The sequence below is a fragment of the Uloborus diversus genome, chromosome 3 (assembly GCF_026930045.1).
Source record: "Uloborus diversus isolate 005 chromosome 3, Udiv.v.3.1, whole genome shotgun sequence".
Classification (NCBI taxonomy): Eukaryota; Metazoa; Arthropoda; class Arachnida; order Araneae; family Uloboridae; genus Uloborus; species Uloborus diversus.
This window is the reverse complement of record NC_072733.1, coordinates 20,823,385-20,841,648: the sequence shown is the minus strand read 5'-3', so window position 1 is coordinate 20,841,648 and position 18,264 is coordinate 20,823,385. Positions and strand designations below refer to the sequence as shown.

Sequence of the window (18,264 nt, the reverse complement as noted above, 5' to 3'; positions counted from 1 at the left end):
ATTATACGCAATCTTCATATTTTAGATAAGTACCAATTCGAAAACTGCAATTCATTTCAGATCACCGATAATTTGATTCACTTACTCGTATATCGTTAGTTAGTTAGTTCCAGCAATTTCTAATTAGAAGTAAATAAACAAAAAAAACTTCCCCACTAAGTAAACTAACTGAGATGGCATTAATTTTTATCGTCCTAACAGTCATGAAATTATACTCGCGAAATGAAAGAAAATCGACGCATTTTGATCACTTTCAACCGCCTAAGTGGCAATTTCAATTAGTTGCTCTGCTAGAATTACGTCAGAAAGCTGAATATTCTCCTGGATAAGTAACAATAATATTAAATTGAAGCTACAACTGACTTTTCGTTGTCATATCAGTGACGAAAATTAAAGCAAAATTTTACCATCCTATTTCTCATTAAAAAAAGTCTAAATTACTGAAATAATGAACTGCATTGCATACCCAGCTTCCGAAAGGGAATTTTCTCTCGTGTTTAATAAATACTTATTTCAAACGACAATAAATTATTGTAGAATATAAAGAAAATTTTGATGAACAGGGGAAATATAAATAATGATTGATTATGGTTATTTCAAAAATTAATTTTTATTTATCCTTCAACTTAAAGTCATTAAAATCAAAAGAAAAGGAAATGACAGTTTAAATATAATTATATCGGACAGGAAAAACATTTCCTCTGAAAAGAAAACAAATTTAGAGCCTAGTATAGATAAGAATAATTCAACCAGAACTGAAACAAAACTGACAGCTTAGATGAAGATTACAACGGAAGGAATCCTTTTTGACAACAATAAACAATTAAAACAATAGTAAGGTTCAAAACATTCAAGCGTATCATCTTTTTGCACATTAAGTAAAACGTTATATTTATTCACTGACGTCACATGATGCATTACAAAGCTGAGTAGTCTTCTAAACCAGGGGTTCTTAACCTTTCCCAATTCAAGCACCCCTTTTTCTCTATAACTATGCTTATAACTAACAAAAACAGTCTCGTTTTATTAAAATGTTTTGAAGTAATTTAAGTTAAACCCTGTTAAACAGCTAAAGCACATAGAATATGTTACTAAAAAAAATTTTGAAAAATAAAATAGAACCGACTTCAAAATTGCTCTAAAAAGTGAAAAATAATTTTATTCTTTAAACACCTTCGATAATACTTTTAAACATAATTTTTGAAGTTGGCGCAAAAACGATCAATAAAATCATTCACAGCCATAACTCAACTACAAGTATAAATTTAACCAGGTCCAGTTTCTTCACTACCACATGCATTACGCATTGATGACAGCATATTTGAGTAACGATATAAATGTTTCGTTCCTAAGTTTGGATGATTTTTTGATAATGCATGGTTACAATGGATTTTACCTTTTGTTTTTGCGCCAACTTCAAAAATTATGTTTAAAAGTATTATCGAAGGTGTTTAAAGAATAAAATTATTTTTCACTTTTTAGAGCAATTTTGAAGTCGGTTCTATTTTATTTTTCAAAATTTTTTTATTTCATTCTTTTTAGTGTAAATGTAGATATTTCGGTAAAAGTAAGAAGTTACTTAGTAAGAAGTGCGGCTCTATATCACTGTATTGCTTTAGAAAAGCCTTTATTCAAAATTATCATTACAATTACTATTAATGTTACAGTTATATGGCACCAAACTTTTATAACAATGAGTTTCATATTGTCGCGTAGATGAAGATAGCGAAGACAATGTGAAAACCAAATGAAGCGAATACTCGTTAATCTCAACTCGAGATCTTTATTCAGAACTACGAATGAACGTTACATCTCCTTATATACAACTTGAAAAAGTGCTGGAACTTTTCAGATTTGAAAAGATACAGAAATTAATAGAACATTCGAGAAAATACGGGAAACAGTAGAAAAAAACGAAATTTTAGTAAAATTCACTTTGTCCTAGTCGGGATTTGAACCCGGGTTCCTCGTGTGGGAGACGAGAATTCTACCACTGAGCCACCGTTATCCACGGATGAAAAGAGCGAAGTTCGCTACAATATGATTTTAATCATTTAATAGGGAAATTTACTGTTTTTTGCCCATAACTTTTTATCTAAAGAACAAATATGGTCAAACAAAGTAATGGGACCTAAGTTGAGCCATCCTCTATCCATTAAAAAAAGAATCATCAAAATCGGTTCACTAGGTGAGACGCTATGAGTGGACAAACAAAAAAAAAAAAAAACATACATACGTTATGAACTGATAACCGCCTCCTTTTTGAAGTCGGTTAAAAAAAACAAGACATTTTTGTTTTAATGACATTTCATTACAAAGTTTTTAAAATCAGATATAAAATTAAAAAGGTCTGGGAGGAACATTGGTATGAAAGCTGTTTTTTTTTTTTTTTTTTTAAATAGTTTATCAATATTTTGCTCCAGCTTTATCAAATACAACCGCAAATCTCCCACAACATAAGCTTAATCCTATACTTGCTCTTCAAGTAACATAAACTTGAAAACCATTTCCCACGGTTGTAAGTTGCTGTAAGCCTCAGAACGTACTTACAACAATGTCAGTAGAGCTATTTTTCAATACCAGTCCATAAGTTAATTAGCAAAGTACATTGCAATACTTCTACTTCAATGTGGAATCACACGACGTTACTCAAAGTTTGGTCCCGATTAAAATTCTTCGCATTATCAATATATTTTGGATGCTTTTTGATAGCTAACCGTACACCCCTTTACAGATTTACGAGTACCCGAAGCAGTACGCGTACCACCGGTTGAGAACCAGTGTTCTAAACTACAGCTTCTGGTTTTGAAGAATTCGACTCTTATTCACTCGACTTTTGGAATTGAATTTTATCATCGTCTGTCCTTCGAAATTAGAAATTATTTCTGTAACTCAGAGCCAAACTATCGCAAGTCACATAATCGGTAATTTACAGGAGAGATTAAAAACGTTTGCGTGGTGCATACAAAGGTGGGACTTGCGCTATTTTAACACTGGTAAATAATTACAAAATTTTTTTTTTTATTTTTCAGAATTACGTTTATATGAAACGATGCAGAATAGAATTCTACGTACACTGCATAAATAAACTGAAAATTGCAATTTTTGGCTTACTTACGCTAGTCTGATTCTGAGGTAAAAGTTTTAGCAAGAAAATGTACACAACTTATAATTTTAAAAGCACATTATCGTCATCGAGAAAATTTAACTCTGAAATAAAATTCCGCGCGTTTTTAAAAGCTATAGCGACGCAGTAAATTACTTTTCAGAGAAATGACGCTTTTGAGAAACAATTTCGTAATTATTAACTTCATGGCAAATTTGCGTTCTGATATTTGTTTACATCCAAGTTTAATCTATAAAGGCCGACGAGAAACAAATCTTCATTCTGAGATGGTACTCTTTAAATGGAAATATTTTACAATCACACATATACGTATCTATACAGGGTGTCCCAAAAGGTCGTTTACAAACTTAACATGCTGGTCTGTCATATCATGAAGAACAAGATTTACATAGTAACATAAGTTCGAAAATACAATGCTGGCACACTACATACACACAAAGTCAGACACTAAAGGATGCACAACATGTCGCATATTTATTACACAAAGACGATGTTACGCAACATTTTAGTTTTCAAGGAAGGCTTATAGCTGTTGTTGAAATTTGCTGCCTTTAGCTGTCATACACGCGTCGCAACGACTAAGTACCGACCGTTGTAATAACGATCCATTCGGACAAGATTTCACCGATCGCTGCGTTGTCGTTGTAACGTGATTATGAGAGCTGACAGGACGGAAATTTTATCAACTACTTTAAGCTTTCCTTAAAAATTAAAATGTTGTGCAAAACTGTCTTTTTGTAATAGATATGCGACATGTTGTGCATCTGTTAGTGTCTGACTTTGTGTGCATGTAGTGCGCCAGCATTGCGTTTGGGAACACATGTTCATATGTAAATCTTGTTCATCATGATATGACACACCAGCATGTTAAGTTTGTAAACGACCTTTTGGAACACCCTGTATAAATATAGGGTCCGACAAATCCCAGGCCGACTGAGCAATTAGTTTATTCAAAACAAGAATCTTTCAGAGGCTATGTTACATTAAATTTTCCTATGAGAACAAAAGGCTCTGGCGCCTAAAACGTTTTCATGACACTTAAGATTTTGCAATTTTTGTCGGTCTCTTTGCATACGCACACACACAATAAGCGACTATATAATTTCGAAGGCAATGACTTAAAAGGAAAGAAAACAACCTTTTATTCTCCGAAAAGAGTCGGAGAGGAATATTAGTAAGAGATGGAAGGTGATTATTTCTTAAAACGAAAACAAAGTTTTGTTTTCCAAACAAGCTAACGTCGGCTATAATAAACAAGCGAAAAATTCATCTACACTTTTCCCCATGCAGTAAGACCTCATTAGGTCATAGTAATGACCAATGCAAGTTTGGAATACTAAAAAACTTCAGGTTAACCAAGAGAATAGCCAAATATGAAATACTTACAGGGTAGTTACGGTTTGTTGACATTACATAGAATATTTGTATTAGTGTTTACCTCCTGCACTTCCCTTTCACAGAGCGGTAGCTCTTTGAAGATTTTTACCCGATTGTTCGCTTTCATTTGTTAGTTTCCTTTCTTTTACTAACTGGCTAGTACTTGACTACATATAATTTACTTCTAGGGATGAATCCCATTTTCGATGCATTATTATTATTCAAATACTCATTAAATACCAGGTCAAGGCACCTGCACTCCCAGACTACAACAACGTTCGAAGAATGTGGAAAGAAAAATATTTCATAACGAGTGTTATAACCAAATGTTATCATTGGAATTTGCTGATCCAGGGTCGCCAACCTTGTAGGAACTATTTGAGGAGCATCTGTGGTGATTTTGAGGAGCATTTTGAAATTTTGCGGATCAGCTCGGTATCTATACATATATATATATAAAGGTGATGCTTTGTTTCTTTCTTTCTTTGTTTGTACCCCATGGCTAGAAGACCCCATAGCACCTACAGCCCTGAAGCTTGGCACAAAATTCGAACGTACCAGCGGGGTCCGCACCTCAAAGCCCGAATTCTAAATTTCTAATTAGTTTTTTCATAATTAACTAATTAAGCTGAAATTTCACGTTCTTTGCCTAATTAGGGGTAAACGCAACTGGAAATAGGTATAGAAAATACGAAAAAGATAGATATTGATTAATTAATACCGTTGCCAAATTTATTTAAACAGCCGCCGTACGCTGCGAACTTGGCAAACAGGGTGGAGGGGCGTGGATTTTTTTTATTCAACGGACTTCCTTTAAATTCTTAGCACGGGCATCGCCGTGCGGGTACAGCTAGTTTTGTATAAAGATCAATACAAAATTTTAAACCTATTATCTAAAATTGTTTTTGAGCTTTGATAAATCATTTTCAGCACTGGCATAAAAATAATTTTTTTCAAATTAATAAAACAGCTTTAAATACTATGTCACGATTTGAGTATAAGCATCTTTAATTTCCCATATTTGCATGCCTGTCATAATAAACTAGCAAAATATAATAAAAAATATTTTTATTTTATAAAAATCTAATGACTAGTCACAGTTGGTTAGATTTCAATGCCAAGTAATTACATCAGCAAGATGAATGATGAAAAAATGATGACCAACGATGTTATGCTCTAATGAAACTTTTTGGGTTCTCCACTGCGCATATGATTAATTTTTAGTAGGCTTGTAGGTAGCGTTGAATTCGTCATTAATTATAAGTCAATTACTACTTTATTAAGGATATTAATGTAGCTGTATGTTAACTATATTTCATGAATAACAGGTGAAATATTTTTTTCTCGAACATTTTGTACAAATAAGGCCCCACCTGCGAGCCTAAAATGGCCACCTGTAAGTTTTTTTTCTCCTTGACACTTTTTTATGAATGAAAACGGCAAGAGGAAAAACACAACATTTTCAAGTCGTTTTGTTTTTGGAAATGCATAGAAGGAAGAGAATTCAATCAAGAGAATTTTTCGAAAAAAATGTAATAATTTTTTTTCAATTACGAATTGCTAATTCACTGGAGGTGTTCCTTCACTGGTCGGTGTACTTCCTATGAGCAAGTTTGTATTTTGGTGTTTTTTCAAACATAACAGAGTACACACCCTTTGTCTCCCCTCTCCAAAAAAAAAAAAAAAAAATGAGACGACGGGCTTGCATATCGCATAACGCATTTTTTATGCCATTCAATACGCAGTACACGTCAATCACATCAAGCATCGGATTTCGCCAACTCTAAAAAACGAATACGCAGCTAAAATTGTCCTACACATTCCAAACCTTATCTCCGAGGAGGACGAACAAAAGCAACTTCGTCGGCATTATTCTTCGAGTAAGCGTGATGAAGAGGAAGAAGAAAAATTTATGAGATTATTCATATGCATGTAGTCTTGCATGAATGCTTGACATAATATGGTCATTGAATAGGAAAGAATGTAAACAAAAAAAAGTTATGTGACAATATCCAAGATTAATAAGGTATCAATATTTGATGTTTCTTAGCTGTAATGCTTGCAGCTAGGGCTGCGGAGTTGGAGTCGGAATGATTTTGGGGTAAAAGAACAGGGGCGTCTCGATGGGAGGTCACTGTGTCCTCCCAAAATTTCTTAATTTAGCAACTTTTCTCTGACTATTCGGCAAAACTTGGAGTCCTATTCTGCAAAACTGTCATCCTTCGGAAAAATTTGGAGTTCCATTCGGCAAAATTATCATTATTCGGTGAAATTTGGAATTCTAATCGGCAAATTGAGAATTTGCGCCCTCCCAAAAACTTAAGTTCTGGGCGACCCTGCAAATTAGTCGCAGTTTTGAGTCGAAGGTTTTTAAATTTATGAGTCGAAACTCTGTCAACGCTACGCAGTCAGGGTCAGATGTCGATGTCGGAATGATTTTAGGATGCCGGAGTTGAAGGCTCTGAAAGTCCCGGACTCGGAGTCTGTTATTTTCTTTCCGACTCCGCACTACTGCTATTAGCAATAGTAAAAGATATAAATTAAATACATTGTGGAAAGAATGGCGGAATTTAGAATTTCATTTTCTATTTCAATAGAATCGAAGAAAAAAAAATTTGAAAAGACGTGCCCTGAACCCTACGTCGTCAATTTTGATAAAGAAAAGATAACAATTTATATGAAAAATTATTTAAAAATAAGCGAAAAAGCAAAATAATAAATACTTGCACACATTTGGTTTTTCTCAAATAGATGAAATAGGCGGCAATATAGGCGAAGAAATACTCCTTTTTTACAGGCGTAAAATTCATTTTAGAGGAATGAAATATATGCAAAAACAGTGAACATCTTGTAATTAATCGATTCAACACGAAAAATAGCTTTATACGGATGAAAATGAAGATAAGAAAAGAGTAGATGCGACTTTTGCGGTTTTGACTTTTAACATTTTGAATAGTTGATTTTTTTTTTAAAGTAACAAAACATTCAAACGCGCAATAAAGTTTTCAATATTTTTTTTTATTACTCCAGGATGTATTTTACTACAAAAGCACCTATTTTCGCGATTTTTTCGACCGCGTCGTAAACGCGAAAATTTCAGCCTCGCGACACATTCAAGGTTTTTCAATTTTTGGCTCTGTTCACGTAAAATTCGCGACATTTTCAGCTCTGGAAATCATCATTATCTACATTTTCACGAAAATTTAGATTCGTAAAAATAAGTGTTCTTACACTAGATCAAAATACAAAGCCTGAAAATAGGCGACTAAATCTTTGAGGCGTATTTCCGATTTTCAATGCTTGAATTACGCTCGTAGAGAGGTTAAAAATATCTCTGCTCCACAAAAGAACTTTTTTTCAAAATTAAATGTAATATGTAAATAAAAACTATACATATTTATTTATACACTTTTAAAAATATTTGAAGCTTTCTCGTACAGGCAAATATGTGCAACAACACTTTTTGAACGTTAAAACGAATACATGTAACAAAGAGTAGTTAGTCAAGCAGAGTTGATTACGTTGAGTTATTTTTTTTATTTTTTTTTGTATGTTATATTGCATTATGTTGGGATTTTTAATGCCTTGGTTTATTACATGCATACATAATTTAATTATTCTTTAAAAGTATGATTTCTTCAAATATAATTAAGTATTTTATTCTTTAAGGAAAAAGAAAATAAGAAGTAATTGAAAAAATATTTGATTTTGGCCAAACACGCAATACGTTCAAAAACCATTATTTTTCAAAATAATGGGCGTCTAAATGTCATGCGCTCTTTGAGATCTATTTTCAAAAAATATGCATTTTCATGAAAACAAATCAATTTAAAAAAAAATCACATCACCTCATTTCAAAACACTTTTTTTTTTTAATATCAACATATTCTCTTAAAATAAAATAGGAGTAACATTAAGCGAATATGGTTACTATGACAGAGCGATACCAAAACACTTGCCGAAAGCAAACAAACATGTGTTGCATTCGAAATGCAACATATCATGCAAATTATGAGAAACAAATACATTGAAAGCACAACTGCAAACATTGAATAAAATTTTACTCACCGAATGAGCTGCTTTGAATCTCATAACTCCAAAATTCCATGGTATACATACGGTATAATTTGCGACAGAGAAACCACCATCACACCTCAACTCGAAACGAAAGTCGGATCTGCGAGATGTTTGAGCTAATTCTCTCAACAGGGTTGCAACGTCAGACACGGATACTTCGCCAAATCAGCTGATTGGCGATGTGGCGGCACGGATTTTCACGGTGCGTGTTTTTCTATCCGTTGCGTTTACGTCATTTCCATGCCAATAGAAAAAGATTAATTAAAACGGCTTTTACATTGTTACGAACTTCACTTTATCTTTCCAACTTCGTTTGAAAAGATATGATTTAAACGATGAATAAAAAATCAATCATTCCAGTTTTTTTTTTTTTTTTTCTTGAAATAATTTTAACATCTAAAATTTTTCTCCATATGAGGCAGTGAGAAACAAAGGGATGTAAGTGGACATTTTCAAGTTTTGAGTAAAACGCGTTTAAAGATAACATCCTAGGTAGGCTTTCATTGAATTTTTTCCCTAAATCATGCCGTATAGCAGCAACTACCAAGGCTACTAATAGGGGAAACTGGGGATAATTGTTCCCTAGCAATAAATGATCCCATAGCCAAAAAGTACCAAAATCATTACGTAGAGATTTGAAACCTGACAACTATATTTAAGTATATAAAGATTTTGAAAAGAAGAATATCTATCACTCGCTTTTGAAAACTCTACAATAAAGAGGATTTCGGAAATGTGTGGGAGAAAATAAGGACTCTATTCTGGAAAAATCGGTAGCATACCGCTTCCGATTGACGTCATCCTTCAAACCGTCTCCGGTTGCGTAATTTCTATGCGGAGACACTTTGAGGAAGGATTATAACTATCTATCCATAGCCGAACTTTGCCGATTTTCCCCTCTGAAATATACAGTGAAATTCCATTGCAACGAATACCATTACAACGAAATTCCCGTTTCAACGAAATAAAATTTCAGCCCCGATTCAATTTCTAATACGTTGCTTGAATTCCACTATAATGAAATTCCCGTAACAACGAACAAAATTTGCGGTTCCTTGAACTTCGTTGTAACGGGATTTCACTGTAATTGCTAAGATTTTAATTATACAGTGAAATCCCGTTACAACGAATACTATTACAACGAAATTTCCGTTTCAACGAAATAAAATTTCAGTCCCGATTCAATTTCTAATACGTTGCTTCAATTCAAAAAAAAAAAAAAAAAAAAAAACGAAATTTCCGTCACAACAAAGAAAATTAGCGGTTCCTTGAACTGCGTTGTAACGGGATTGCACTGTAATTGTTAAGATTTTAATTTTGTTAATATATTAATTATACAGTGAAATCCCATTACAACGAAATTTCCGTTTTAACGAAATAAAATGTCAGTCCCGATTCAATTTCTAGTACTATGCTTGAATTCCACGATAACGAAATTCCCGTCACAACGAACAAAATTTGCGGTCCCTTGAAGTTCGTTGCAACGGGATGCCAACAAACTGGTTTGAAGTACAGTTGGCTCTCTGTTTAGCGACTTTTAAGGGACCACAAAAAATCGTCCTTAAGTAGAAAGCGTCCTTAAATAGAATGCTTTTAACACTACAGTGGACCATCTGGGACCATGAAAAGCCGTCGTTAAATAGAGAAAGTCGTTAAATAGAGCGTTGTTAAACAGAGAGTCAACTGTATATTTATCTCACCAGCGAGTGTCCGCAACATGGTGCGGTTCGACTCGTGAATTGAAGGCAAAGCTTGGATATTTAGCAGTTAGTTACCGCCCCTAAGCCAGGGCTAAGGTAGATCAATGTACTTTATCTACCAGTTTGTTGGCACTCTCAGCTCAAAGAGATGACATCTGCCTCCCCAGCTCGGTTATTCACTGATCCAGATTACCGAGTTCTAATAAGAACGAAACAGCAGTCTCTGGATGTTATAAACGGACTGCCTGCTATATTGGAACTGGTATATATAAAGCTCTTTAATTGCTCCTAATATTCCTATTTAAATTTAAACCACACCCTTGAAGCCTGAAAACCCTGCAGAACAAAGGAAAGCTTAAATTTGAGAGATTTAAATGTTCAATGGATCCATCTCGAGCAAATAATACAGTTGGCTCTCTGTTTAACGACTTTCAGGGGACCACAAAAAATCGTCCTTAAGTAGAAAGCGTCTTTAAATAGAATGCTTTTCACACTACAGTGGACCATCTGGGACCGTGAAAAGCAGTCGATAAATAGAGAAAGTCATTAAATAGAGCGTATACATTAATTACAAAGAGAAAATACTGCAACAAGAAATAGTCTGATTTATGCTGGATGTGATAATACAGCGATCTTGTTCTAAAAACTAAAAGACGTTCTGTTATTTCCACATTTGCTTTTGGAGTGCCGGTTAAGACCAAGGGAAAAAATCCTTTTAAATTTTACAGAAATTTTGAAGATGTTTAAGAAAGTTTTTCAATCCTTTCAATAAATTACAGACCCAACACACATGAACTCATCTCGTAATGCAGAAACTGCTGGAAATTGGAAATGTCTCGCCTCTCAGGATCAAGATCAAACTTGAGGGAAAGTGAGCTATAATACAACTACTAGCTCAGCCAGAAATACCTTCTGGAGGGGGTGTTTCGATCAAAAATACCCTCTGGAGGTTTTTTTTTTTTTTTGATGAAAAATACCTACTGGAGGGGTTTTTGATCAAAAATACCTACTGGAGGGGTTTTTTTTTTTTTTTTTGATGAAAAATATCTTCTGAAGGAGATTTTTTTAAAATCCTAAATACCTTCTAAAGGGAGTTTTTTGATCAAAACAGCCCTTTCATATGCATAAACTACTGTATTAGATTCTGAATTTATGTTAAAACCAATGGCTCTGGGTGGAGGAAGGGGGAAGGGGTTCACCCCCCTTCACTGCGTCACCCCCCCCCCCCTTTCTTCGCGCTTGAATCAATCAATTTCACTAATTTTATATTTCAATACAATGCACAAAAATAACGTTTGAAGTACAACTTCTATCCGAAAGTTACAACTCAGACAAGTATAAATCAAGGAAGAAAACGTCAGAATCCATCGCAAAACATATGGAAGAAATTTTTTTCCTGGCCCAGATAAATTAAGCAAATGGGAAAAAGTACAGACACATTCAAATTCGGGAAAGAAAAATGTCAAAACTTATCGTAAAACACGCAATAAAAATAATTTTCGAGGTCGAGACAAATATTTCAAAGGAATTGCATTTATTGATACAGCTGTCAGATGTGAGAGGCAGTGTCTGACATTTACATTTAAGTTGGCTGCATTAAATAAAGAAACCAGTTTTTATAGTACAGTCGAGTCTGCTTATTCGAATATCGGTGAAAAAAATATATTGCTTGGTGAAATAAAACTTCAATGTACCAATTCCATTGAAATTTGTCATGTTGATCTGGATAGTATTTGGGATGGCAAGTTGCGAAAGCAGAGCAGGAAAATTATAGTTACACCGAATCGGTTTTGATAGGGTTCGTTCATGTAGTTTTACAGTACACTACACCAGCGGTGCCCACCTGAGGGGGGAGGGGGTCATAACGCAGACTGCGCCATTGAAATTTTTAGGGGGGGGGGGGTGTTTAGATGGGTATTTTAAACTTTTTGGAGGGGGGCTCTTGATTTGGGTGGGGCATCTTTGCTGCATTTAGGGGGGTGCGCTTTTGCCCTTAGGTGGGACTGGGCACCCCAGTATATACAGTGAAATTCCGTTGCAACGAACTTCAAGGGACCGCAAGTTTTGTTCGTTGTAACGGGAATTTCTTTGTAATAGAATTTAAGAAAAGTAATGTAAATGAAATCGGGATTAAAAATTTATTTCGTTGAAACAGATGCTTCGCTGTATCGATATTCGTTGTATCAGGATTTTACTGCACTTTATAAAATTCTACGCGAAACTTGAGTTTTACGCTTTCCTTGAATTGAAACGTTCCTTTTTTTAAAATTCTTTGTATGACATTTTGTATTATTTCGTAACTTTAACGGAATAAAAATTCTCACTGATAGATTTTATAATTTTCACCGAATTTTCCGTTCTGTATAAGGCAAAAAAGAGGGGGTGTTATTTAAGAGGTCAACGTGTATTAATCAGTAAATTAACCTCGTAAGTTGTAAAAACTACTTCTTTTATATAACTCCAGGTACATTAAAATCTTCATTCAATGATTATTTAATATTAATTAGTCTATGTACATCATAGACTATTTTGTTCAGTATAAAATAGTTTATATAATACAAACTTAAACTAGAACATAGATTATAGCTTTAACCTTCGGGGGAACATAATATAAAATTACTGGACTGAGACAGGCTGAGAGCAGATATATTTTGTTGTAGCCGCTGTCAGTCGGTTGAAAAAAAGTACTGAAACTAAGCTGCTGTGGTTAAACCTGGACGTTCAAGTAGACAAGAACTAGTTCAAGTTGAATTTATTATGTACATAAAAACTGCTCCTTAAATTTAAAATACATTCTCATTCATTATTAATAATATGATGTGCTTTTTGTATACAAAAAAAAAAAAACTCTTTCAATTCTGAACATTTCTAAGAATTAAATTGAATACTTCTGTGCTTTAAAAGTTAAATAAGAATTAACATCGTTTAATTGCACAAAATTGCAGATTTTTGCATGCACAAGATTCGAGGTTACAAAGAACCCTTTTTTCAATGCAAAATAAGTAAGCTTTATGGGTGAAAAGACATCCAAACGTTGTCATTTCTTATTTTATTTTTAAACATAGTTTATTTATCAGAAAATATGTGTAGTAAAATGTACGACTTCAATTTTTATTTAAAGCGACTATTTCAGGATAGCTTTAAATTCTGATAGTTTAAAATTAACAGTTAAACGACGATAATGTTTTTTATCGTTTTTTAATCATTGGTTATGATTAATGCTCTGCAAATAGTAAAAACTACCGTTTCAATTCAAAACGTGTTGTAGTGAACGTTTATTAATGATACTAATTAATTATGTGTATTAATCATAGTTTAATTGCCATAAGATGTGATTTTTATGCAGAAAAACTTCCTAAATTACTAATATTTCCATCAAACGTTTTTCTTTCTTCTTCTTTTTTTTTTAAATCTGAAGTTTTTTTTATCAGCATGTGGTACAAGCTACTCCTTCAATTTCTATTTAGAGCTACTTCTGCAATTTTAATTTAGAACTACTACTTAAAATCTATACGCTACCTAATCTTCGCTTATTAATCTAAAGATAAACATGCTTGTAGTTCTAAATTAATGCACAAATCAGTTAACGAAGCAAATAGTAGTTCATCTAAAGTCCAAGCTTTGGAGTAGGAGTGTAGGAGGAACAGCTGAAATTAAAAAAACATAATAATAATTAATTTGAATTTTTGGCATCTTGAATTCAAATTATGTGTTTCGCAATCACGAGCGTGTGTGTGTATGAATGCGCGTGTGTGTTTGTGTAGGCGCATCTGTGTGGGTGTGTGCGTGTTGTGTATGCAGTGCTGTGTGTATGTAGGCTTTCGTGTCAGTGTGTATGTAGGCATATGTGTTTGTGTCTGTGTGCAGGCATGAGTATGTGTGTGTGTAGGAGTGTTTGTTCGTGTCTGTGCGCAGGCATGAGTGTGTGTATGTGTGTGTAGGCGTGTGTGTGTAGGATATGGACGCAACCTGGAGACGGTTTTCGCAAGAGGAGCAGCATCGTGAGGCCGGTCGACGCGGCGGTGGTGCTGGCAGAGGGTGCTGGTGGAAAAATAAAATGATAGGAATTCAAAACAGTCAAATGAGAACAATAAGCAATCGTGATTGCTTAAAAAACAAAAATTATGAAAGACAAATAGCAAACTTGACAACGTACTGATTTCATTTTTCGCACTTTTTTTTTTTTGGGGGGGGGGGGGAGATTTTTTTTAAACGACTTTGAGTTAAAGCTCACAAAATGCCTAATTGATTTCGAAATGAAGATCGAATCCGCTTTCAGAGTTCAAACTCTTTCTCACTTTGATGATTTACGACTAGATTTTAAATTTGTTCACTTGAAATTTTTTTTTTTTCATTTAAGACCCTGATATAGCCGTCTTCATTTTAACAGATTGATCCTACGAACCTTTTTTTCTTCTAGGCATCACTAAGAATAGGCGAGTATAGCTATACGCCGAAATATACATACGAAAGAATTACTAAGTTTCAATTGAAAAGCTAAACTTAGCAAACCTGTTAAAAGTACGTAATGAGATTTAGAATTATATGATGACACACTTGTTAGAGACATCCGAACAATTAAGATATTTTATTAATATTTGAAAAGATTAAAAATTAATTTTATTATTTTATCACAGATTCATATAAATTGTTGTTACATTTAAATGCTCATTTCCTGGAAAATCGGAATAGAAGCTGTTAAATCGATAAGAATTATAGTAGTTAACGAAATGTATTTTAAATTGTTCGTCGAACAAATAATTTAAGAAATTTATGCATTCAAAAAAATAAAGGAATGCATGAAACACGAATACATTTTGCTTTCAGAATAAATTCTTACATCTAGTTTTAAAAAAATGGTTGAAAATTTATGAATAGAGAGAAAAAAAAAACAATCTTTCAACTTGAAAAAAAATTCTATTCGAAGCAAAACTCTCTCGCATTACAAAACAAAAGCGAAAGTACATTCTTTACTACGAAAGGAATAATCTTTTGTTGGCGATTATATGCCAAATATGTGATCATATTCGAGACGGAAAACACAAACCGCATTTAACACTAGTGCTGCCATCTACTACTGACAGATGCAAAGTTTCTATTTTTAACTGGAACTTTGTTTTTTGTAATTTACTAAATACAAATCGAATCCTATCATTCCGAATAAACTAATTTTCTTGTGTTCTATAAATCTCACTTAGATCTATTCCAGTCCTTAAAACAAGAACAGAAAATTTTAAAATTTATTGTTTACCTTCATCACATTTAAAAAAAAATGTTATCTAAATTTCACTGTAAATACTTGTAGAAAGTCAAAATTTCAGTTGTTTCAAATCCACATTAATACGAACTAATTAACTCATCTTGAAAAACCGTTTTACAATATACATTTTATACAAGTTTTATACCATTCAATAGAAAGATTTTTTTTTAAAATGGAGTAATCAAACAAACGTTTTTATTAAGTCATTAATATAGTGTATAAACATATTTAGAAACAAGACAATAAATAAGGCGAACCAAACGAATTCAGTTTTCAAAATCAGTAAAAATGTCAGCAAGTAGCAAAAAAAAAATCCACTTCCTAATCCTATCTCTCCTTCCGCGAGACTGTTATTGGAACGTATGGAGTTTCAATCTGGAACTTCATAACTAAACTTTCACAAACAAAGCTAACGGAAGGTCAGGGAGGGGGGCGGGAGGGAGTCGGTTTTTTCCTCAAAGCAATTTACTTCCATTTGGAAAAATGGAAATTTTTGCCAATTTTAGCAAAAAATATTGTATTATTCAGAAATTTATTATACTTACATTCCAATGTTTTTTTGTTTAAATATAAATGCATTTTTTAATGTTCATCATCCGATACGAAAAAAAAATACAAAAATCACATCTTTATCAAAATTAATGGTGATTTGACTAAGTAGATATTTTTAAAATTTTTGGTGTTTTGAACAAAGAATGCTAAATTTGCTTACAGCAAAAGTTTAATGCCTATCTTTGTTTAAAATAAATAATAACATGGATTGCATATATCTTTAAATGTTCCACAATTTTTGTGTTTGCTCAGAAAATATAACTACTAAATACATTTTAATTTGTAAAAAATCAAATGTTTTCCACCTCATCAAAATTTTCGGAAGTTTTACATCTCTAATCCAAAATAATAATTCTGCAGGGAATTACTGTTGATTCTACTTTTAGTGATACTTCACAAATACTAACTTTAACTTTTGCACTTTCTCTTTTCTTCATTGTTACTTTTGTACTGCGTTCTTAATCATTAATATTTATTATTATTTATGTTATTGGCCGTTGTCATTAATATTTATTTATTTATTTATTTAAAACGCAATAAACCAATAACCTTTTAAAATTTTATTAGTCTTGAATCTACACTGGAGGATGCTACCTTTCAATGAACGTTTAGTAGTTCAAAAGAAAAAAGAAAATTTATTTAAGAAAAAAAGAAAAAAAAATTATATATAAATAATTATATATATATATATATATATATATATATATATATATATATATATATATATATATATATATATATATATATATATATATATATATATAATCACTCCTTTATGTAATGCGCAACAAATCGAAGTTGCAGAAAAATTACTTGAAATTCAGATAAATGCTATTTCGTCAGATCTTTTCTTTCACTTGAAAAACGACTAATGAAAATTCGAGGACCCCGGCGAGGAAAGTGACACAACTCAAAAAAAAAAACAGCAATGGAGAAAATCCAAGTTTCACGCAATAATAGTGTCAAGCGATTTCGTCTGAAATATTACAATTCGTGCAAAAAAATTTATAATGTGATGGAAAACGGTTAAATTTTGTTGTCTGAATTAATAATGCACACTTAAAGTTCGAAAATTTATCTCATATTTATGTAAAATGATGTGTCACTATTGATTATATCGTTTCTACACCACCATGCACCTGCTTCTAAGGCTTACTTTTGCGAGTTTTGTGACCAGAAAGATCATTACAGTTATTTTCTAAATCAATATCTGGTACGCTCCCCCCCCCCCCCCCCCCCCCAACTTTGGCTTGCGTCACTTTCTTTGCCGGGGAGCGATATATTAGCAATTAAATTGAAGCAGATCAAAAATAAATTAATAAAGCAACGTTTATATGTTTCTGAAGGGACTGCATGAAAAAGCGCATAAATGAAAAAACGTATAATAGGTATACGTTAATATGTCTTCGACTCTGCAGGGATCAATTTAAAAAACGTATAAATGATAAAAACGTATTAAAGAGAAACGTATAAATGGGGCTTCACTGGTAAATACAGTAAAAAAGTTTAGAAATATATAATTTTAATTAACAAAATGTAAAAGCTTCAAAGTATAAATGATAACTTATTTCAAGAACTGTCATACATTTGCATTCAATAAGTAAGTGGAGTAGAATCGCCTCTTTTATTGATTTAGTAACGCAGGAAGAGCGAACAACAGTTTCCTGTACCTTTTCTTTTGCTTTCACCTGATTGATAACAAAGATTAGGATAAAAGTGATCGATGCCATTAAGTGTTTTCTCGTAGCTACGTGTATTTGTGTTTTAAAAAACATTAGGTACATAATTATATTTTTGCTGAGAAATGATTTATCCATGTAATTTTTGTGTTTGAAATGGCGAAGTTTAATAATTATTTTCCATTTCAGATAGGACAATTATTCCGGATATTTTGAGGCGGTGGAAAAAAAAATCCCAGTTCCTTCCGGGTTATTTTCGGGAAAAATTGGTAAAAACATGTAAAATTGATTTTTTTTATAAATTAACTAACACAGTGATTCGCAACCTGTGGTCCGTGAGCAATTTTCAATGTGGTCCGCGAACAGCTGGTGAAAATTAATATACATATTTTTTATTGTTGTAATTAAATTTATTAAAGAAAACTTTTGGACTCAGTAATGAAAAAATAGAGAACCACTGCCATAACATAAATTATGAATAAAAACTTTCTA

The 18,264-nt window shown here is 32.7% G+C and overlaps 1 protein-coding gene across 1 annotated transcript in view; it reads right to left on the bottom strand.

The window, feature by feature from the left end:
• The window catches only part of LOC129218265 (spermatogenesis-associated protein 13-like), a 156,470-nt gene extending 147,653 nt beyond the window's left edge, over positions 1-8,817 (bottom strand). Inside the window, 1 exon segment of the mRNA XM_054852491.1 lies at positions 8,573-8,817. Coding sequence (XP_054708466.1) covers positions 8,573-8,596 — 24 coding nt within the window. The 5' untranslated portion in view covers positions 8,597-8,817.
• Positions 8,818-18,264: the final 9,447 nt, after the last annotated feature.